General features: G+C 44.5%; 2 protein-coding genes across 4 annotated transcripts in view; one reads left to right on the top strand and one right to left on the bottom strand.

Annotated features, from left to right (window-relative positions):
- The window catches only part of TMEM183A (transmembrane protein 183A), a 604310-nt gene that overhangs the window by 115038 nt on the left and 466649 nt on the right, over nucleotides 1-22623 (bottom strand). The window lies entirely within an intron of this gene.
- ADIPOR1 (adiponectin receptor 1) lies at nucleotides 3162-20111 on the top strand. Of its 3 annotated transcripts, none has more exons than XM_050764173.1 (8): nucleotides 3162-3278; nucleotides 10301-10535; nucleotides 12629-12745; nucleotides 14024-14195; nucleotides 15761-15947; nucleotides 16972-17159; nucleotides 18716-18909; nucleotides 19228-20111. In XM_050764173.1, the coding sequence occupies exons 2-8, from the start codon at nucleotides 10395-10397 to the stop codon at nucleotides 19354-19356; spliced, it is 1128 nt and encodes a 375-aa protein (XP_050620130.1). In that variant the 5' UTR covers nucleotides 3162-3278; nucleotides 10301-10394; the 3' UTR covers nucleotides 19357-20111. The 3 variants fall into 3 exon arrangements, with proteins under 3 accessions (XP_050620130.1, XP_050620141.1, XP_050620120.1); XM_050764184.1 differs by lacking the exon at nucleotides 3162-3278 and adding an exon at nucleotides 3479-3554; XM_050764163.1 differs by lacking the exon at nucleotides 3162-3278 and adding an exon at nucleotides 7139-7246.

Here is a 22623-nt window from a genome sequence, read left to right on the forward strand (position 1 = left end):
GGTGTTCCAAAGAACCTTTGAGAAGTTGTACCATGTGCTGAAATATTAGCTGCCAGCAGACTCAGTGATCATCTCAGCAGCTGTCTCAGCAGAGGCAGAGCTCTGCTTCTCCCTGGAGGCTCTCAAGGTGGGGGAAGGAGAACACACATTAGAGGGGACATTTTTGAGCCCACTTGCTCCTCACAGTGTTCCCTTGATATGCTACTCTTCCCCTTCCTCCTTCTCTTGGCCCGTCCTTCACCATATTTATCCTTCAGGGAACCTGGCACACAAATCAAAGTGTTGCCTTTCTGTTTGGAAGAGGAGCCTTCTTTAAAAAGTAACCTGACATCACCAGCCCTGGCCAGACTTGTTGATGCCCGGATAGAGTTGGCCTCCCCCAGGCCCATCTGTCCTGAGCGCCCTTCTCCTCTGCTATGAGAGCATGACCCAATCTACTCCCTTTCCCAGGGTAGGACTAGGGCAGCCTCTCTAGATTCTTCTTTGTTACTTTCATTGCAACAAAACAATGTGGTGGGCTCAGAATGAAGGTCAACATTGCTTTTCTGCTTTTCAGCAACTGTTTATTGCTGTTTCTGGGGCTTCTGAGAGAAAGGTTTGTAGGACCCTCAGAATTCACCCCTCCCTAGGGCAGAGCCTTCACTAAATTCTGTTGATGGTGTGCCATCCAACATTTCTTGATCAGCTAATATGTGTATGCACTGTGCTCTGTAACACAGTCTCAGCCACCTCACCTCCAGGAAGGAAAATCTTGCTTAGGAATGTTGGGCTCAGACAGTGAAGCAGGCTGGTAAAGAGAATTTCCTACATGGAAGATCACCATTCCTTGTCTTACATGGGTTTTTGCCTCATCCACTCAACATACAAACGTTTATTAAGGATCTGTCATGTGCTAGGCCCTGAGGATACAAGTGTGACCAAGACTGGTCTTAGACTCCCAAAAAACTCACAGTCTAAGATAGACAAGTGACAAATAATTATAACACAGTGTGACTAATACCATAGCAGAGGTACACACAAAGCGGGAAGAGGTTGAGAAAGATTCAGAAAGGGAGGAAGGGGGGAAAGAGAGTTAACATTTTTGACAGCCTGGGCAACATAGTGAGACCCTATCTCTACAAAAATAAAAAATTAACTGGGCGTGGTGGCACGAATCTGTAGCCCAGCTACTTGGGAGGCTGAGGTGAGAGGATCCCATGAAGCCCAGGAGTTCAAGGCTGCAGTGAGCTATGATCTCATGATCGCACCACAGTACTCCAGCCTAGGTGACAGAGTGAGAGCCTGTCCCTAAAAATACAAAAATATTTTGAGCCATGTACCAGGTACTGTGCTAAGTACTCGATCTACATCACATAATTTAATCCTTATGATAATCATGTGACTTGAAGATTAATACTTTGCCAAATGTCATACAGCTGGTAAGTGGCTGGCAGAGCCTAAATGTAAATTTAGGATTGTCTGAGGCCAAACTCAAACCTAGAAGTGGGCATTGTAATCTGCTGGCATCTTGCAGCAGACAATGAGAAGGGCAGTCCAACAGAAGGATCAGCATGTGCAACAGCCTGGAGGAATGAAAGAGAAGTTCACTTTAAAGAACTAGTTCACCAAGGCCCAACATGCCAGAGGGAAAATGGAGGATGAGGCCTTAGAGGTTACAGGCAGCTCACAAAGGGCCTTGAAACACTATGCTGAAGAAACCTGGACTCAATCCTTTGGACAGTAGGAAGTTTCTGAGGGTTTTATACAACGGGCAACACGGTAATAGCTAACATTTAGAAAGCACTTACCATTGACCAGGCCTCATCATAAGAACCTGCATGAATTATCTCACTCAATCCTGACAAAGACCCAATGAAATAGTATTATTTTATTCCCATTTTTCAGATGAGGTAATTATCATTTGGAGGGATTTAGTAATGTGCTCAAGATCATACACTGGCCTGGGACAGAAGCATGGCTCTGTGTGACTCCAGAGCCCATGTTTTTAACCAGGACGAAGAGAATTAACGCCACGTCCCTGAGGCACCTATATCAGATTACAATGAGTCACTTTCTCTGCCTCTAGAATGGCACTAGTTGCACAGTGAGCTATGATCTGATGATTGCACCGCTGCACTCCAGCCTAGGTGACAGTGAGAACGTGTCCCTAAAAAAAAAAAATTAAAACTTTTTTTGAGTTAACAGCCATATCGAGGTACTGTGCCAAGTACTCTATCTATATCACATAATTTAATCCTTATAATAATCCTGTGAGTTGAAGGTTCGCTCACAAGAGGAAGATCGACATTGCTTTTCTGCTTTTCAGCAACTGTGTATTGCTGTGTCTGGGGCTCCAGAGCGTGGGCTCTAGAGTCACATAGAGCCAAGCTTCTGTCCCTGGCCAGTCTGTGACCTTGAGCACATTACTGAACCCCTCCAAATGATAGTGACGTCATCTGAAAAGTGGGAATAAAATAATACTATTTCATTCTTGGGAGAAATGAGAAAATGGCAGACCCTGAAATCCCCTTCTGTGTTGTGTGGTTCAGACAAGAGCTGTACTATACCCTATGTCGTCTCCCCGATCTGCACTCTGGGTGCCTGTAGGAGCAGGAGCGGGGGCACGGGTTCACCAGCAAGAGTGGTTAGAAACAATTCCGCTCTCTGACAAGAAAATAACAGGAGGCAGACTGAGGTCTAGCCCAGGGCCTGGCAGATGGTAGGCGCTCAGTAGTTTGTGGGAGGGAGGGACTGTGCGGTTGAAGAAGGGATTAAGAAGTGTTTCAGAGATGAAAAGACTAGCCTTGGGGACAGAGGAGATGAGAGACAAGGTGTATGGTAGAAAATTCAGTATTCCCTCCCGACGTTCGGCCTCATTCTCTGAAATTCCTTCTCCATCACGCACTTCAGGCTGCGATAACGAAGTGGAACGAGGTGGAGTGTGGAATCGGACGAGCGACCGCAAGCCCAGGGCGGGTGGAGGTTACCTGGCCGCGGCGGAGGGGGTGGGCAGGCGGCAGGGAAGGCGGGGCGGCAGAGCTGGGCTCCGGGCGGGAGGTGTGGCCGGCGGGCGCGGGCCTGTGATTGGGACTCCGCGAGAAGGCCTGGGATTGGACGGGCGAGGCAGAGCCCGCGAGGAGGTGACGCGACTGCGGAGGTGACGCGGGCGGTCGCGCGCCCCTTCCGGCGCGGGGAGGGCGCTGAAGATCGGGGCCGCTCGGCCGCAGGCCGCCTCCAGCGCCGCGGGATGTAGCGCGGGGGACCGCGGCCCCCAGCAGAGCCCGCCCGCCCGCCGGGCTGTAAGTCTCCCCGGGGCTGCGCGGTGGGCGGGGACTAGGTGGGAGCGCGGGGACCCGGGGGCCCCTACCCAGGCCTGGGGAGGAGACAGCCGTTGGGGGAACCCGCTCCGAAGTGCCAAGGGGCCCGGGCCCCAGCCCTGGAGCCGCCCGGCCTCCCAGCGTCCAGCCGGTTGAGGTTGTAAACATTTCCGGCCCCTCCCACTGCGCGCCGCCTCCGAAGAGGCCTAGGTGCAGTGGGCGCTAGTGCCCGCCTGTCCCCCGACTCCCGACAGTCTTGTGAGTGCTGCGCCTTTAGCCCCACGGGGTGGAGATGCATGGGTTCCCGGGATCGGGACCAGACAGCCAGAGCTAAGCCTGGCCCCGAGGCCGCCGCGCGTGGGCAGGGAGTGCTGCGGGCCTAGGTCGCGAACCGCCTCTCAGCGGGGAACAGCCGCACGGGGTGGCGGGGAAGCCCAAAGGTTCCTACACCAACAACCTTTGGCAAGCCACGTCGTGACAGTGCCCTCACTTTGATGGGGTGGGAAGGGAGGTTGGTGATCGCTCTGCAGGGTTAAGGAAATCCTGAAGGCTGAAATGCGGGGCAGAATCGAAGCTACTTTGGGGGAAAATGAAATTTCATTAGCTGAGATATCTAGGATTGATGTATACTATCTTCTGTTTGAGAATTTTGGTCTTCAAGCCTTCGATTTTAAGAAAATAGGTAAGTGTTTCCCTCTGGTGCTCCGTGGGAGAATGGGAAACTGACAAGGCCAATTTCAGTTTACACCGTTTCAGATGTCAGAGGAGCACCAGGAGGCCATGGTTCTTTAGTAGATTAACCATAGTACTTCCCTCAAATAATTTGGAAGAAGGACTAGAAAATACAGCTGAGAATACATAGGCTGCGGTCTTCAAAACAAATGAATATTATAATGGCTGGTTCTTTTCTGAAATGAAGTAATAGTGGGGTCTGTTCACTGCTTTTCTCTTTTGCTAGTAGTTGGGTAGGGCACCATGGTGCAACTTCGGTTCCTGAGGTTGTATAGTATCTGTATACTGCCAGGAATTTAGGGTGGTGCTAAACAGATTGCAATGTCGGGGTTCCGGCTTACAGCCACTAAGTGTATTTACTCCAGGAGTAACTTTTATGTACCCATATTGTAATTTGCACTTGGGAAATCAGTCATAAAAACCAGTGTTACCTGTGAAGGCCCATGTTAGGGTAGACCTCCGCAAAACTATACCTAATTGTAGAGTAGAATCTGAAAGCCTTCTGTTCTCAGTGGTCAAGACTTTGCCTGCAGGTAGGAGAGAATCTCAGAAAAGTAACAGGAAGCAACATTAATCCACCGATCCCCATTGCTGATTTATAAAGTACAACACCTTAAGTAGGCTTTTAGGCTATTTTCAGTTTCTTCAGTCTGGCCTCATTTTACCTTTCCAGGACTCTTTGGAAAAATGAATTGTTTACTGCCCTGGGGACTGTGTTCTTTCATGTCTTGTTCACACCATATACACTCCTGGAATGCCCTGTTTCCATCTCCACCTATCAAGCTCCTTTCATAAAATCTTCCACAAAACTTTTCTGATCACTTCAACTAAAGTTGCGCTTTTCTTTTGAATTCCTCCTGCACATAATGGCACTAAGCCTTGTAAAATGATATTAGGAAAGTTATTTCCCCCATTTAGAGGCCAACAACCATTTCAACCCTCTGACTCCTCTTTGCTTTGTCTCTCTGACCACAACACCATGCATATTGTAAGTAATCCGTATTCTCAGATTAATGAAGGTTAAGAAATTGCCCTTCTTTCTAGGCCAGTATATTTGTTCTCTGTTTCCTTAGGAAATTTCCTTTGACTTCTAATACAAAGTCAAACTGAAAACCTTTATCACTCCTACCACATTATCCTGTCCCATCTACTTATTATCACACAGGTAAGATAAGCAGTCATCTTTATATCTAGAAGCTTTGTGAATTATGGTGAGGTTTTTTTGTTGGGTCAGTACTCATCAATGTTGTTATGTCCATTTGTCCCTAATGTCACTTCCTGGACTTTGTTCCTCTCACCATGCTCGAAGTTGATTCCTTTTTCCTGCTCAGAAATGTTGGGGGCACAGGCCAGGCATGGTAACTCATGCCTGTAATCTCAGCACTTTGGGAGACTGAGGCAGGTGGATCACCTGAGGTCAGGAGTTCGAGACCAACCTGATCAACATGGCGAAACCCTGTCTCTACTAAAAATACAAAAATTATCCGGATGTGGTGGCAGGTGCCTGTAATCCCAGCTACTTGGGAGGCTGAGGCATGAGAATGAATTGCTTGAACCTGGGAGGCGGAGGTTGCAGTGAGCAGATTGTACCACTGCACTCCAACCTGGGGGATAGAGCAAGACTCTTGTCTCCAAAAAAAAAAAAAAAAAAAGTGGGAGCTGGCATTGGCTGGGCGCGGTGGCTCACACCTGTAATCCCAGCACTTTGGGAGGCTGATGCAGGAGAATTGCTTGAGTCCAGGAGTACTAGGCTGCAGTGAGCTATTATCATGCCACACACTCCAGCCTGGGCCTGGAACTGACTGAACTGGGAGCAAGACCCTGACTCCAAAAATAAAAAATAAAAAATGGGCTGGCGTTAAAATCCTTCATATGCCTGTATACTGTTCACTTTTTTTTGTCATAACATTAGCAAAGTTTGCCTGTCTGTTAGGGCTCAAAAACACCTCTTCAGTCAGGCACAGTGGTTCATACCTGTAATCCCAGCACTTTGGGATGCCAAGGCTGGAGGGATCGAGACTAGCCTGGGCAACATAGTGAGACCTCGTCTCTACAAAAACTAAACAAAATTAGCTGGGCATGGTGGCACATGCCTTTAGTCCCAGTTACTAAGACTTGGAAAGCTAAGGTGGGAGGATCGCTTGAGTCCGGCAGGTTGAGGCTGCAGTGAGCTGAGATCACACCACCGCACTCCAGCCTGGATGACCGAGCAAGACCCTTTCTTAAAAGACTTCTTCTGTTAGGGAAGAACTACGAAGGAAGTCAGATTGTTTTTCCACTTCAGACTTTGGGACGCTTGGCATCAAGTAGGAGAGCTGAGGCCCTATTACTGTAGTTTGGTGATTTCAAACATGTGCTTTTGCTTTGACTCATATTTCTCCAACAAAGCTGTGAAACTATCCTCCCTAACATACAGTAGATAAGGGGAAAGATGACTGTGTTCTTTATCTATACTGCTAGACTGGTCTTGCTTTAGCACAAGAATCAGGCTAGGCATGGAAAGAGCCTACCCACAGACTCTCTAAAGGCCCGGGAACTAAACTCTTAGAAACTTTGTGTCTTTGCCTCCTGGAAAGGTGTGCTATAACCTGGAAAACTTGGGAATTGGTTCACAGTATAAATGTCTCCAAAAACTATCAGTGAAATAACTCTCCAGCTAACTGGCTGGTGATTAAAAATCAGTCTTTTCCCCAAGTTTGGCACAAGATTATCTTATTTATAGGAGTACAAACACCTCCCTGCTCCACAGCTTTACTCTCTAATATCCTAGGTTTACCCAGTTGGAAAGCTTAGTGGTAAAAGTTTATTAGCTTGAGTTGAAGAAATCCCATCAAAAATGCACTCAGTCGAGTTTGGCTCAAATATAATTTGCAATATTGGGTGTGGCAAGCTTGAGGGGAAAGGCATTTCCTCTAAAATACATAAGGACATAGAAAACTGGCAGAAAGTTGGCTCTCCTAGGATCATTCTAACACCTTAGGGGTTTGTTCTGATTTTACATCATAGACTAAAACACACTTGTAATTCTCCATTGTTTGTGAGTGATCCACCCCATAGAAGTGGTATTTTCAGATCCTAGTATTATTTGCTCTTCTTTCTTGCCAGACGTCCGATCCCTATCTCTCCCTTTCCTGTCTCTGTGTTACTACAGTTTAGAAGACCAAACTGGACAATGGACTTTGCTCACTATGATGACATGATCTCCATTGACCTCCATTGTATGTACTTTAATGCATGATGATATATTTTGTATGATGAGTTGTAGCTGTTGGCTGGTTTGTGAGTTAACTGGGGTCTCAGGTTTTGGTGACTCTGGGTCTAGAAGATGTGTAGAGGTGATATAGGAGCTAGTGATAGAGGAGCTAGAGGGAATCAGAAGAACTAATAGTAATTGTGTTGGACTGAAAAGGGAAAAGGCTGATGATAACCAGAAGACTTAAGGGCATAAAAACTTTTCAGATCAAATGATGAAATTAGTAAGAATGCCAAGCTGGATTCTGCATATGATCTTTGGACCCTAATTGCCCAACTTAAATTTTCTCTATATTATTCTCATTGCCTCTAATAAAATAGTTACATAGCACTCAAAATGACTAAATTTAGTGTGTGACCGTTCTAGTTGAGGGGTTCTCTCCCTCCACTGCCCTCCTGGAGCAATCAAATTGTATCACTTATTTTTGTGCATATGACAAACTACCTATGTTATCTGGCTCTTTGAAAACAATGCTACAACTTGTTCAACTTGTATTTTGCACAGTATCTTAGAATGCCTTAGGGTGCTGTTCCTAAATACACTTGCTAGATAATGAATGTGTTGACTTACTCTGGGGAAAGGGATAAGAGAAGCCACCACAAGCACAAGAAAATGTGCATAAGCCCTTATCTAAGTGGCTAGAAGTTAAGTCATATGCTCGCAAGCTGGAATCTGCCCCATTCATTCATTTTGAAACGGGTTCTAACCAAAATAAAGTATATTTATTATCTTATGATCCGTGTGTTGCATCTCAGAACCAGAATTTTGTTTTGTTTTGTTTTGTTTCTGCCCTGATGGTCAGATCTAAATTACTGCCAACAGTATCGCAAGCTAAGTGTGCCCGTCTTTTCAGATTTATCCAAGATGCCCAAAACTATTTATGTTTTTTGCTTGCGATATAAAGTGTTTGTTTGTTTTTTTGTTTTTTGCTTGCGATATAATGTTTTTTTTAAGTAAAGGTGCTGATTCAGTAGTACTTCACTTTGAGGAAATATGTTTTGAGGTCAGCCTATTGAGAAAGATTTCCTAGTGTCCCTGTCATGTGGGTTGCCCATCCTCAAGGTTTTCAGAGCCCCTCAGCTTCCTGTTCTCCTTGAGCTCAATTGTTCACTATGACTGTGTGCTGGCATCTCATCAGAGTCTTGCACATTTAAAGGAAGAGGAACTGCCTATGTGTTGACACCATATAAAGGTCTGCTGTATAGCAAGTTATTGTTTTTGTCTCTCTTGGACTAAATTGCTGGTTGCTTTCAGCTGTGCTTGTGGGTTGAGCGTAGCATGACTCATGACTGTTTAGAAGCTTGAGGATTGCCCTTACCTGATGTGTTAGTAAGTGTTTCTCCAGAAAGCACCAATAGGATACATACATATGGATAGAGGTGGGATTTATTAGGGGAATTGGCTCATGAGATTACGGAGACTAAGTCCCACAGTATGTCATCTGCAAGCTAGACAACGAGGGAAGTCCGTAACTGGTTCAGTTTAAGGCTGAAGGCCTGAGAACCCAGGGGGCTATTGGTGCACGTCCCAGAATCCCAACGCAGGAGAACCTGGAGTTTCTGATGTCCAAGGGCAGGAAAAGAAGGGTGTCCCAGCCCCAGGAGGGAAGGAGGGGGAGAGAGAGAGACAGAGAGACAGACAGAGTTAGGGAGTCAGAGAAAGAGATTTATAATCCCTGAGAAGGAATTGTGATTACTCTTAGATAAAAAAGAACTAACACAAGATATCAAAGATGTTTGTATATAGTGAATAGCCATGGATGATATAGTGTCTCCCTCAGGAGCAAAGTTATGTTTGCTGCCCAATATAAAAGATTGGAGCTCCCTAAGCTTAAGTTTCCTCTCCCGGAATGCAACCCACTCCATGCGCAGGTGTTACCTGGCCCTCCCTGCATTGCAATGTGGTTATTTGGGTTTGGGTGGGGCTTGGGTAACCAATGCCAGAAAATGCTAATATTCTGGCAACTGCTATTGCTATAACTAATAAAGTCCTTTGTGTGGGGTAGGGGTGGGGAAAGAACTAATCATTTACAGCATGGTGGAAATCTTTGGAAACTTTCTCCCTCTTTCCCTCTTTTTTTATTTGCATTTCCCTGAGGCCTGATTAAAGACTACTGTGAAAGTCCAACCCAGGAAAACCTAAAGTGTCTGAGATTTTTCCTAGAAAATGGAATTCTGGGTTTTTCTGATTTTGTGTGTGCCTGTCTCTAGTTTCTGAAATACTCATTTGAGTGGGGCTTAGATTATGGGTTGTGGTGGTTGAAACAAGTTCTTGCGGAGCTGGTTATTAGGTATGTGTGTGGCAAAGGGTAAACTGGGGCTGCCTCCTTGTCTTTACCTTCCGGCTTCCAGGTAAGTTCTTGCTTGCTTGCGGGACAGATTGTAATGAAAGCTTGTTATCCCAGGGTTGAACTCAGGCTATAATGCTATAATAGAATTAGTAGACTTCGCAGAGAAATTAACCACTAGGCATCTGTCCCATAACCAAGTTCCTTTTGTATGCATGACACATTTATCAAAGCATTTGTAGATAAGGTCCAACTGAGTTCAGTTGGCATTTAATTCATTTCTAAGCCTGGATGATCGTGTAGTAATTGCAGCCAGATGATGGCTTTATATTTTTGTTCCTCAGTCTCAGAGCTAGGCCTTTCTTGGGCAGAGTGAGCTTTGGGAGTGGTAGGTGAGACTCTTCTCACTAAATGGTTCCATACCTGTGGGAGTGAGTTGAGGGTGGGTAGCTGTTTTTCTGTGGTGACAGTTTGGTGCAGTAACCTTAGATCATTTGAAAGCAAGCAACTAGGTGTTACATTTTCAGCCTTACTTATAAGATCAGTGAGGTTCTGGGTAAAGGCTGACGTTAAAGAGGGAGGACAGGAATAGATTTCATTCAAGCAATTAACTGGCCTTTAGAATTGGAGACAGGATATGGGTTGATTAGCTTCTTATTCAATATTAGAGTATAGAAATGAAACTGTAAGAGGAATAAATTGTCAATCCTTCATATTTGTGTTTGCTTTTAGTGTCTACTATCACAGGGAGATCTCTGCCCCCTGGGGCTGAGAGACCCCAACCTTTCCCCAAGCTGAAGCTGCAGGGTATTGAGGTACCAGCCAGATGTCTTCCCACAAAGGATCTGTGGTGGCACAGGGGAATGGGACTCCTGCCAGTAACAGGGAAACTGACACGGTGGAACTGGCTGAACTAGGACCCCTGCTAGAAGAGAAGGGCAAACGGGTAATCGCCAACCCAACCAAAGTAAGTCATCTTCCCAGGAGTCATCCCCTTGTTCAGTTTCTCTCCTTAGAACTCTCTCAGTTTCTCTTTTTTAAGATCTCACTGTCCAAAAGGAGGAACATTGCATTCTGGAAATGTCTCTATCCGAGTCTCTATCATACTATTATAAACATCTGTTGTCTGCTTTCCCCATTGTAAGCTTTTGGGAATTCACTCATCTTTGTAACGCCAGTGCCTAGCACAAGGCCTGCAGTGCAATAAATAATCAGTAAATATCTGAATGAATGAAGGAAGCAGTCAATTAGGATTAGGTTTGGCTTCATATAACACACAAAAATCCTTACAGCTTTGACAGGACAGAAGTCTCTCAAGCAAAAGAATTTCAGAAGTAACCAATCCAGGGCTAATATGGAGACTCTACCACTATCAGGCACCTGTGTTGCTCCCCCATCACTCTTAATATGTTGCCCATCATACCCACATTCTACCCCCCATGAAGGGAAAGGAGAAGAAAGGCCCTCTCTTTCCCTTTTATTCTTATTGAGATAAGGTCTTGCCATGTTGCCCAGGCTAATCTTCTAAACTCCTAGGCTCAAGTGATCCTCCTGCCTCAGCCTCCCAAAGTGTTGGAATTACAAGTGTGAGCCACTGTGCCCGGCCACCTCTTTCCCTTTTAAAGGGACTATCTCTACTAAAAAATACAAAAATTAGCTGGGTGTGGTGGCAGTCGCCTGTAATCCCAGCTACTCGGGAGGCTGAGGCAGGAGAATCACTTGCACCTGGGAGGCAGAGGTTGCAGTGAGCTGAGATCCTGCCATTGTACTCCAGCCTGGGCAACAAGAGTGAAACCCCCTCTCAGAAAAACAAAAATAAAGGGACTATCAGGAAGTACCTCATAACACTTAGGCCAGAACTTACTTACATAGCTATATTCAGCTGCAGTGGAGGTTGGAAAGTGCAGCCTGAGTAAAATTGCAGTAACATTGCCACCCTGAACAAAACTGTGGACTTTGTTACTTAGGAAGAGAGAGAATGGACATTGGGGTAGGCTGGCTGGAAGCTGTAGCACAAAATCTAAGATGGACAATGTGTTTACCAGTGACCATCAACAACAGGAGAGAAATAGCCCAGAAAAGGAGTTGAACTGCCAGGCTTTCTATAGACATGATTCAGAGCCTTGGGATAGAGAGAGAGAAAAAAGTTCCCTTCCTTTCACAGGCAAGTGCTCTCCTGGGTGTGCTCTTTTAGGCCCTGGAGTCAGTACTGCTGTTTTCCATGGAACCAGTTTTGAGGCCCTGGTACTCCGGGGAGCTGCTATAGATACAAAGTTTCAATCATGACAGCATCCCTAGAGTCAGTGAACAGGGAACTCTGAACAGAATTATTGTTATGGAACTCTCTGAAACTCTGTCTTTTTCATTGTTTTGAAAATGTAGGCTGGGCTGGTAGCACAGCCTGTAATCCCAGCACTTTGGTAGGCCAAGACAGGAGGATCACTTGAGGTCAGGAGTTCCAGTCTGGCCAACATGGTGAAACTGCATCTCTACTAAAAGTACAAAAATTAGGCAGGCGTGGTGGTGGGTGCCTGTAATCCCAGCTACTTGGAGGCCAAGGCATGAGAATTGCTTGAACCTGGGAGGCGGAGGTTGCAGTGAACAGAGATTGCACCACTGTATTCCAGCCTGGGTGACAGAGGAATATTCCATCTCAAAAAAAAAAAAAAGAAAGAAAAGAAAGAAAGAAAATGTAATGGCCTAGAAGAGATAACTCTTTGGGAAACTGAGGAAAGTTGAGAACCACTATCCTAGAGGAAAGGATGTCATTCAGTACCTAGAGCTGGTATGCTAATCCTGCATTTCCCCAATGCTAGTCTCTGTGAGAGTCCTTTTACACACTGCATAGAATGTTCACTCCAGCATTTATGAAGTATTAATAAATTTCTAACTAGTATTGTAAACTAAGTATGTATGCTTTTGGAGAAGAGACCACAAGACCCTCTATAGGAAAGAGGCTGGGCAGAAGGCGTTAGGTTTGGGTTTTTCTGGGTCTCTGCTCTGGAATAGCAGAGTTTATGAGATGACTCCCTGGATTGTTGTGGGGTTTTTCACCCACAGGCTGAAGAAGAGCAAACATGTCCAGTGCCCCAGGAAGAAGAGGAGGAGGTGCGGGTACTGACACTTCCCCTGCAAGCCCACCACGCCATGGAGAAGATGGAGGAGTTTGTGTACAAGGTATGGCCTATGAGTTTCTGTCCTGGAAGAGGAAGGGCAGCAGGCCTGTCTGGGATGTCCCCAGCCAGCAAGCTTCCACTGGGTTGAAGAGCTTTTACTCCTGGGAAGGAGTGGATTTGCCATCTACTCCCTGGATCCTGTCCATAGTGCATGGATCCTAGATTAAGAACCCCTACTCTAAAAAGACGTGAAAACCCCTACTCCAAAAAGTAAAGAACTTAGAATCTAATTGGTGGAGGGATGGGACATGAGATAGAATCTCCTGGAGAGGGGCAAAGGAGGGATCTGTGTGCTTTTTAAAATGATGTTTATAATTGTTTTGTTTTTATTCAGTATATCAATTTTGAGATTTCAAGTAGCCTAAAGGAAGTTGTACCATATTTTTTTTTTTTGAGACGGAGTTTTGCTCTTGTCTCCCAGGTGCAATGGCACGATCTCAGCTCACCGCAACCTCTGCCGTCCGGGTTCAAGCCATTCTCCTGCCTCAGCCTCCCGAGTAGCTGGGATTACAGGCATGTGCCACCACGCCCAGCTAATTTTTGTACTTTTAGTAGAGACAGGGTTTCTCCATGTTGGTCTGGCTGGTCTCGAACTCCCAACCTTAGGTGATCCGCCCACCTTGGCCTCTCAAAGTGGTGGAATTACAGGCGGGAGCCACTGTGCCCAGCCTGGTTGCACCATATTTTCTTAAAAGGTTGAGAAACACTTACTTAAAACTTCTCCAGATAAACTAACATAAAACAAAGACAAAGGGGTTTTTTTTTTTTTTTTGGAGTACAGAGTCTTGCTTGGTCACCCAGGCTGGAGTGCAGTGGTGCAGTCTCCACTCACTGCAACCTCCGCCTCCCAGGTTCAAATGATTCTCCTGCCTCGGCCTCCCAAGTAGCTGGGTTTACAGGTGCCTGCCACCATGCCCAGTTTTTGTATTTTTAGTAGAGACAGGGTTTTCACCATGTTGATCAGGCAGGTCTTGAACTCCTGACATCAGGTGATCCACCCGCCTCAGCCTCCCAAAGTGCTAGGATTACAGGCATGAGCCGCAGCACCCAGCCAGGATTTTTTTTTTTTTTTTTAATGGTCAAAATATGAGTCAGGACTCTGCTAGTCCCATTCATGCTATGTCTTGGATATCTCCTAGTCCAGGCTGGTTCTCTACTACTACTTAGGACCATTCAGAGCCTCATTGACATCTTCTTAGACTGGTTCTCCATCATTGCTTGTCCTTGGGGAAGGTACTATTCTCTAGTGCCCTACCTAGAGAAAGTGTGTATGTTCTAGGTCTGGGAGGGACGTTGGAGGGTCATCCCATATGATGTGCTCCCTGACTGGCTAAAGGACAATGACTATCTGCTACATGGTCACAGACCACCCATGCCCTCCTTTCGAGCTTGCTTCAAGAGCATCTTCCGCATCCATACAGAAACTGGCAACATCTGGACCCATCTGCTTGGTGAGTGGTTTGGATGGGGAAAAGTCGAATTCATTGTCTCCCTAACTGCCGAGGGATTATAGAGCCGAACAGAGTTGCTCGGATTCATTGACAGTTGGTGTTCTGCCTTTAAACTACTAATGACCTTGGTTGACCCTTGATCACTGATCTTTAAGACTGAGAGTAAAAGGCCTAGAAACCAAAGAAATTGGGACTAGATATTCTTTTGTGATCCCTGGCAGAACTGTTCTAGGTGGAGACAATTCCCTGTACTTCATAATTTCCGACTATAAAAGTAAAATGTAGGCCGGGCACGGTGGCTCAAGCCTGTAATCCCAGCACTTTGGGAGGCCAAGACAGATGGATCACGAGGTCAGGAGATCGAGACCATCCTGGGGAACACAGTGAAACCCCGTCTCTACTAAAAAGTACAAAAAAACTAGCCGGGCGAGGTGGCGGGCGCCTGTAGTCCCAGCTACTGGGGAGGCTGAGGCAGGAGAATGGCGTAAACCCGGGAGGCGGAGCTTGCAGTGAGCTGAGATCCGGCCACTGCACTCCAGCCTGGGCGACAGAGCGAGACTCTGTCTCAAAAAAAAAAAAAAAAGTAAAATGCCAACGTTTCAAAAAATGGTCTTTTTGTCTGGGTTTCTGTGACCGGTGCCACTTTCTTTGAAACTTTTGACTGCAATTACACAGCTAAACCTCATAGCTTTCTGATTTTTTCTTTTTTTTCAATAGCTCTTGGGCTACAAAGGGTGGGGATTGGATTTGGTTACATGGATGAATTATATACTGGTGAATTCTGAGATTTTAATGCACCTATCACCTGAGCAGTGTACATTGTACCCAATATGTAGTTTTTCTATCCCACACCCCTATCTCACCCTCCCGCTTCTGAGTCTCCATAATCCATTATATCACTCTGTAGGCCTTTGCATACTCATAGCTTAGCTCCCACTTGTAAGTGAGAACATACATAGTATTTGATTTTTCATTCCTAAGTTACTTCACTTAGAATAGTGGCCTTCAGCTTCATTCAGGTTGCTGCAAAAGACATTATTGCATTCGTTTTTATGGCTGAGTAGTATTCCATGGTGTACATACACCACATTTTCTTTATTCACTCATTGGTCAATGGACACTTAGGTTGGTTCCATATCTTTAGAGTTGTGAATTGTGCTACAATAAACATAACATGGGCATGTGTCTTTTTCATATGACTGCTTTTCCTTTGGGTAGATACCTAGTAGTGGGATTGGTGGATCAAATAGTAGCTCTACTTTTAGTTCTTTAAGGAATCTCTGTACCCTTTTCCATAAAGGTTATACTAATTTATAATTTACATTCCCGCAAGGAGTGTATAAGCATTCCCCTTTCACCACATCCATGCCAACATCTGTTGTTTTTTGACTTCTTAATAATGGCCTTTCTTGCAGGAGTAAGGTGGTATCTCATAGTGCTTTTAATTTCTATTTCCCTGATCGTTAGTGATGTTGCCCTTAGCTCACTGATTCAAAAACATCAACCGTCAAAGCGTACACATTCCCTTTTTTCTTACAGGTTTTTTTTATTTTACCCTCCTGCAGGTTTCGTGCTGTTTCTCTTTTTGGGAATCTTGACCATGCTCAGACCAAATATGTACTTCATGGCCCCTCTACAGGAGAAGGTGGTTTTTGGGATGTTCTTTTTGGGTGCAGTGCTCTGCCTCAGCTTCTCCTGGCTCTTTCACACCGTCTATTGTCATTCAGAGAAAGTCTCTCGGACTTTTTCCAAGTGAGTTGAAAGAACACCATAGGAAAGGACTGTGCACTGTTGTCACATCTTGAGATCCCAGTGCTTACTGGGTGCTAGGAGCTCATGTTACTCCTAAAGGTTTCTTGATATGCCAGAGGAAAACCTCTCTGTTCTGTGGGGATAGTGGGGTGATGAAGCTTTTCTCCTGAACAGTTAATGAACAGACTTACTGCATCCTCCTCAACAGATGGAGGGACCAATTGTGGAATATATTTTCTACCTGAAAAGTACTATCTTTTGTGTGGCCTAGAGTGCCAGTGCACTGGCTGCTTTCCAAGACCTTGTACCCATTCCTAGCGTAACTTACTATTAGCCCAAGCCAGAGTAGGGTGTGGTGAATAGTCTGTGCTTCATTCTGCTGGTGCTCGTACCCACCAGTCAAGTAAAGCTTATCTTTGCTGCCCATGCATTGCTGGAAGCTCCAGATGTCCATCATCGTGTGCTTTCTCTCTTCCCCAGCTGTGAGCCTGGGGTTCTATTTGTTTGCTTGTTTTTGTTATTATTGGTTTTGGTGGTGACAGTGGTATATTATTTTGTTTTTCCTAACAACATCAGTAAGAAGGGTACATTTTCCTCATTTAAAAAGTCAACTAAGATAGAAAAAGCTAGAGTATCCCTTAGTGCCACTCCCAATTTAAGAATTTTGTTTTTAGAACTCATTCTATCAGAATAGGAGAATTTTCAAAGCCCTTCCTGAGTGTGATGCTGGGAACTAGCTGGATTGTGATGGAATTTCTATATTCGAGTGTCTACTAGGAGAGATACAGCTGTTCACTAGTAAGGGAAAGGGATAGAGTTCTTTGAATGGGGATTCTTAGAGACTTTTCCATCGTAAAATAGAAGTGACCTTGTGGAATTTTAATCCAGAATACAGGATAGATTGTATGGGAAGTGAGGGGATGGTTCAATCTGGGAGCAGGTGGAGAACAGAAAGAGCTAGTTAAAGGAGCCATACAAATTCATTTCCCCCACTGATTTGTTTCATTTTTGTGGTTCTTTTTAGACTGGACTATTCAGGGATTGCTCTTCTAATTATGGGGAGCTTTGTCCCCTGGCTCTATTATTCCTTCTACTGCTCCCCACAGCCACGGCTCATCTACCTCTCCATCGTCTGTGTCCTGGGCATTTCTGCCATCATTGTGGCGCAGTGGGACCGGTTTGCCACTCCTAAGCACCGGCAGACAAGAGCAGGTAGGTCGGAAGACATATGTAAACCTCAAAAGTATTTAGACCTTAGGCCTAATAGGCTCAAACCTATCTGAGCCTTAAGGTTTGCAGCTTGAGAACCCCACCCAAGCCCTGATTTGTGTTTCAGAACTTTGAAAACAGCATCAATTTCAAAGCTCAGTTCATACTATTTCAGTAGAATGCTAATAGGACAGATCATTACCCAGCTAGTCAATTAACTGCAAGCACAGATATAGCTACTCTTATACTTGGTCTGTGACAGTTTAAAAATGTAGCAAGCACAGTAATTTTAGTGACCTGAGTCCCAAGCTCAGATCAATGGATTAAAATTAAAACCCTCAGAGGCATTTTACTAAGGGAATGGAATACCTGGTTTGGTGAATGAAAATACCTTGAGCATAAACACTGGTAACAAAGTAATAGCTACAAGCATAAACATCTTTGTGTTGTCTCATCTCATCTGGACTCTTATTTTAAGCTTTCGTTACTTGCAGCAACACCACCAATTACCACTAGTCTTTATCTCCTTTACAATTTATATCTGCTATATTTTAACCTTCAGTTAATTAAATATTGTCTGGGAGCAGTGGCTCATGTCTGTTATCCCAGCACTTTGGGGGGCCGAGGCGGGCGGATCACTTGAAGTCAGGAGTTCGAGACTAGCCTCTCCAACATGGTAAAACCCTGTTTTTATTAAAAATATAAAAGTTAGTCGGCGCTGTGGCAGGCGCCTGTAATCCCAGCTCCTCGAGAGGCTGAGGCGGGAGAATCACTTGAACCCAGGGAGGGCAGAGGTTGCAGTGAGCCAAGATTGTGCTGCTGTACTCCAGCCTGGGCAACAAAGAAAGACTCTATGTCAAAAAAAAAAAAAGAAAGAAAGAAAAAAGAAAAGAAAAGAAAGAGAGAAAAGGAAAAGAAAAGAAAAGAAAAATAATAATGAAATATTTATCAAGCACCAGCCACGTGCCATGCACTGTGCTTAAACAAGGGTATCTACAAAGATGGAGAGGTAGTCCCTGCCCTTCAGTTATGTGTAGTGTAATGGTATTGAGACAAGTACCCATTCTTCCCTTGCTCTTGCCTTATCTGTGTGTCCCGGCAGCTACAGGATAACTGCTAATCTGGGTATATCTGTCTACTCAGGAGGTCAGAGTCCCGGTTATGTAAGACTTTTATGATCTTAACAGGAAGCCTCCCCTACGCTTCTCTGACTTGGGAGCCAACTGAAGCCTTTGCCATCTAAGTTCTGTACCCAAATTAGACATCAGAGGGTCTTGACATATCATTTTTACCTAAATTCCTTAACAGATAATGAAAAATATGAGATGTTTGTTCTTGGTGCTCCTTAAAAGGTAGTAAGCACTTACACAGCTTCTTCCCATTCAGGACATAGAAGAAATATCTGCTGAGTGTTATCCATCTGGTAACTAAGTTTCCTAAACATGTACTGTTCATCCAAAAATAGCTAATTATCATAAACATTGAAATTTCAGAGTAAGCAGTGCCTTCCATGTGGTGGCTCTTTCCTTGTCTGACAGTCTTATGTCTGTTCTGTTCAGGCGTGTTCCTGGGACTTGGCTTAAGTGGCGTCGTGCCCACCATGCACTTTACTATTGCTGAGGGCTTTGTCAAGGCCACCACAGTGGGCCAGATGGGCTGGTTCTTCCTCATGGCTGTGATGTACATCACTGGAGCTGGCCTTTATGCTGCTCGAATTCCTGAGCGCTTCTTTCCTGGAAAATTTGACATATGGGTAAGAAATGAGTCTTCCAGCAGGGCCTGTGATGGTGAATGAACAGCCCACATTTAAAGGTCTGAGGCAAAGGTGGTGAGAGACTGGGATCATATAGTGTGTGGAGGTACATATATGTACATTGAAGGAAAATTGTCAGTGTTAACATTTTGGTGTATTTCTGACAAGGACTGTGTTTTTAAAACTATACCACTTTTATGATATTAAAACAAATTTGTTTAATTAAGGAGAAACTAGAAGTAGCAAATGCTTTCTCCTACTTGTTTCTTATTCCTCCTTGCATTATCCTAAAGGCTCTTCTCTTTTTTATTCCTACAGTTCCAGTCTCATCAGATTTTCCATGTCCTGGTGGTGGCAGCAGCCTTTGTCCACTTCTATGGGGTCTCCAACCTTCAGGAATTCCGTTACGGCCTGGAAGGCGGCTGTACTGATGATACCCTTCTCTGAGCCTTCCCACCTGCGGGGTGGAGGAGGAACTTCCCAAGTGCTTTTAAAAATAACTTCTTTGCTGAAGTGAGAGGAAGAGTCTGAGTTGTCTGTTTCCAGAAGAAACCTCTTAGAGAATTCAGTACCAACCAAGCTTCAGCCCAGTTTCACCCCCACTGGGCAATAAACTTTCCATTTCCATTCTCCTAGCTGGGGATGGGGCATGGTGAGACTCAGCCATCCCCCCTAGCAGTTACCCTCCTCAGCAAGGCATCTACCGGCCCCTCACAGAGACAGTACTTTGAAACTCATGTTGAGATTTTATCCTCTCCTCCAGCCATTTTGGGAAAATTTTGGACTGGGACTCTTCAGAAATTCTGTCTTTTTTTCTGGAAGAAAATGTCCCTCCCTTACCCCCATCCTTAACTTTGTATCCTGGCTTATAACAGGCCATCCATTTTTGTAGCACACTTTTCAAAAACAATTATATACCCTGGTCCCATCTTTCTAGGGCCTGGATCTGCTTACAGAGCAGGAAGAAGCAAGCCACCAACTTTTACCTAGCCCGGCTAATCATGGAAGTGTGTCCAGGCTTCAAGTAACTTGAGTTTTAATTTTTTTTTTTTCTTGGCAGAGTAATGTAAAATTTAAATGGGGAAAGATATTTAATATTTAATACTAAGCTTTAAAGAGAAACCTGCTATCATTGCTATGTATCTTGATGCAAAGACTATGATGTTAATAAAAGAAAGTACAGAAGACACTTGGCATTCAAAGATTTCACATGTATGGTCTTGATTATTTGCACACAACTCCAAAAGATTAAGTCAGACCTGTGATAATTTCAGATTCTCCTGAGGCACAAATTTGAATCATAGGCATTGACAGGCTGGCACATGCAGGCCAATAAATGAACCTAATTGAATTCCTAGCATCCGTTCCCCAATACAGCTTTTTTATGTAATTGTTGCACGAATTATCTTTTTACATTTTTTAAGTTTTTTTTTCATAGAGCCATTTGAAAAGAACAGACCATCTTGTTAGAGAAATCAGTATGTTATAGTAGTGTTCAATAATTAGGAGATTCTCAGGGCCGGGTGCAATGGCTCACGCCTGTAATCCCAGCACTTTGGGACTCCGAGGCGGGTGTATTGCTTGAGACCGGGAGTTCGAGACCCACATGGCCAACATGGTAAAACCCCATCTCTACTAAAAATACAAAAATTAGCCTCGTGTGGTGGTGGGCGCCCTGTAATCCCAGCTACTCGGGAGGCTAAGGCACGAGAATCACTTGAACCCGGGAGGTGGAGGTTGCAGTGAGCTGAGATCACACTGCTGCACTCGCCTGGGCAACAGAGCAAGACTGTCTCAAAAAAATAATAGTAATAGGTTGGACGCGGTGACTCATGCCTTTAAGCACTTTGGGAGGCTGAGGTGGGTGGATCACAAGGTCAGGAGTTCAAGACCAGCCTGGCCAAGATGGTAAAACCCTGTCTCTACTAAAAATAAAAAAATTAGCCAGACATGGCAGGCCCGTGTAATCCCAGCTACTTGTTGCTTGAACTTGGGAGGCGGACGTTGCAGTGAGCCAAGATGGTGCCACTGCATTCCAGGCAACAGAGTGATACTCCATCTCAAAAAAAAAAAAAAGTAATAGTAGTAATAATTAGAAGATTATCAAAAGTGTTGGAATATATCCCAAAGTTTAGGGATATATCCCACGTTGCCTAAGGTCTCATCCAGGGGTCATTCCATGCCTTTCAGTGCTACTGTGAATTGTGCTCAAGCTGACATGAGTGCTGTTCATTATATAGCACAAGATAGCAGTAATCACTTCTCAGCTAATACAGGCAGTTTAAGGGCAGTCTTCTTGAGTTAAGGTTGGGTTCACATCAAGGGTCAAGTTTCTACAGTGGAAGAACAAATTATCCTTTTAAAAAAATAATCCACCTACACCAACAGGAAAAGTTTCTCTGCCTCAAGTGGTAACCAGGGAAATGTAAATTAAAACCAAAATGATAAACTGTCCCACTCTGACCAGACTGAAACCAAATTAGAAGCCTAATATTGAGTGTTGGTGCAGATGTGGAGCAGACCAGATGCTGCTGGTGGAAGTATACATTGGCAGGACCACTTTATGTGGACACACACAGAGTATATACATGTTACAACATTCAAACATTTCGTGAAACGACACTATACAATATGAAATGCATCTGATACCTACCCTAGGTTACTTAAAAACAGTGCTGGCTGACCCACTAAATTGTTCTCATGACTCAGTAATGGGTCACTACTCGCGCTTCGAAACACACTGCTCTTGAAAAACCTGGCTTGTGCCAAAGGGTTCATTGCAACTGTCTAGTAGCAAAATATTGCAAACAAGCCAAATGTCCAAAACTGTTGAATGGAAAAATGTATCTTGGTGTATTCATATAATGAAACACTACTGGTGAAAATGAATTACAGTGACAAGCAACAAGATGGTTGAGCCTCAGAAATAAGATTGGCAGGAAGGGAGGGAAGCAACAGAATACATTTGCATAATTGCATGTATGTAAAATTAAGAAACTTGCTAAATTAATGATAGGTTTAAGGATACAAACACGATAAAAACTTTAAAGAGGGAATGTTAATTCAGAATAATGTTTACCTCTGAAGGACTAAGAATCTTTAAAGTTTGTGTTATTTGAAGTTAGGTGGTGACCACATGTGTGATCCTTGTGCCTAGGATCATGTGATACTTACTGCCTTTATACAATGAATGTTTTATATGTTTAATCCAAAACCATTTTAAGTCTTAAAAAATGCTTGAGGAACTGTTGGCAGAAGTCACAAACTCATGACCTGTACATCAAAAACATCCATAGACATGTTTGGCCTTGCACAGTGAGAATCATCAACGGTGGCTCAAAAGCAGTTATGTATGTCCTTTATAGAAGGCTGGTGCTCTCCAGTTCATCATGGTCCCTACCTAGAATGATGGTCTCAGTGCAGTCATCTGCTGGCCCCTGCAGGCATCTGAGTTTGCAGCCGCTAGTATAAGAAATGGAAGGAAACCTAGGGATCGTATCTGATCCAACTCCATGTTCTAGATGAGGAAATGAGATCCATAGCTGTTCAGAAGGCTTAGTGTGTGGGGGAGGATTGCACGAGTCCGGGAGTTGGAGGCTGTAGTGAGCTGTTACCACACCACTGCACACCAGTCTGGGTGACACAGCAAGAGCCTATCTCTTAAAAACATAAAATAAAATAAATTTAAAAACAACCTAATGTGTATTTCTTCAT

The sequence above is a fragment of the Macaca thibetana genome, chromosome 1 (assembly GCF_024542745.1).
Source record: "Macaca thibetana thibetana isolate TM-01 chromosome 1, ASM2454274v1, whole genome shotgun sequence".
Taxonomy (NCBI): Eukaryota; Metazoa; Chordata; class Mammalia; order Primates; family Cercopithecidae; genus Macaca; species Macaca thibetana.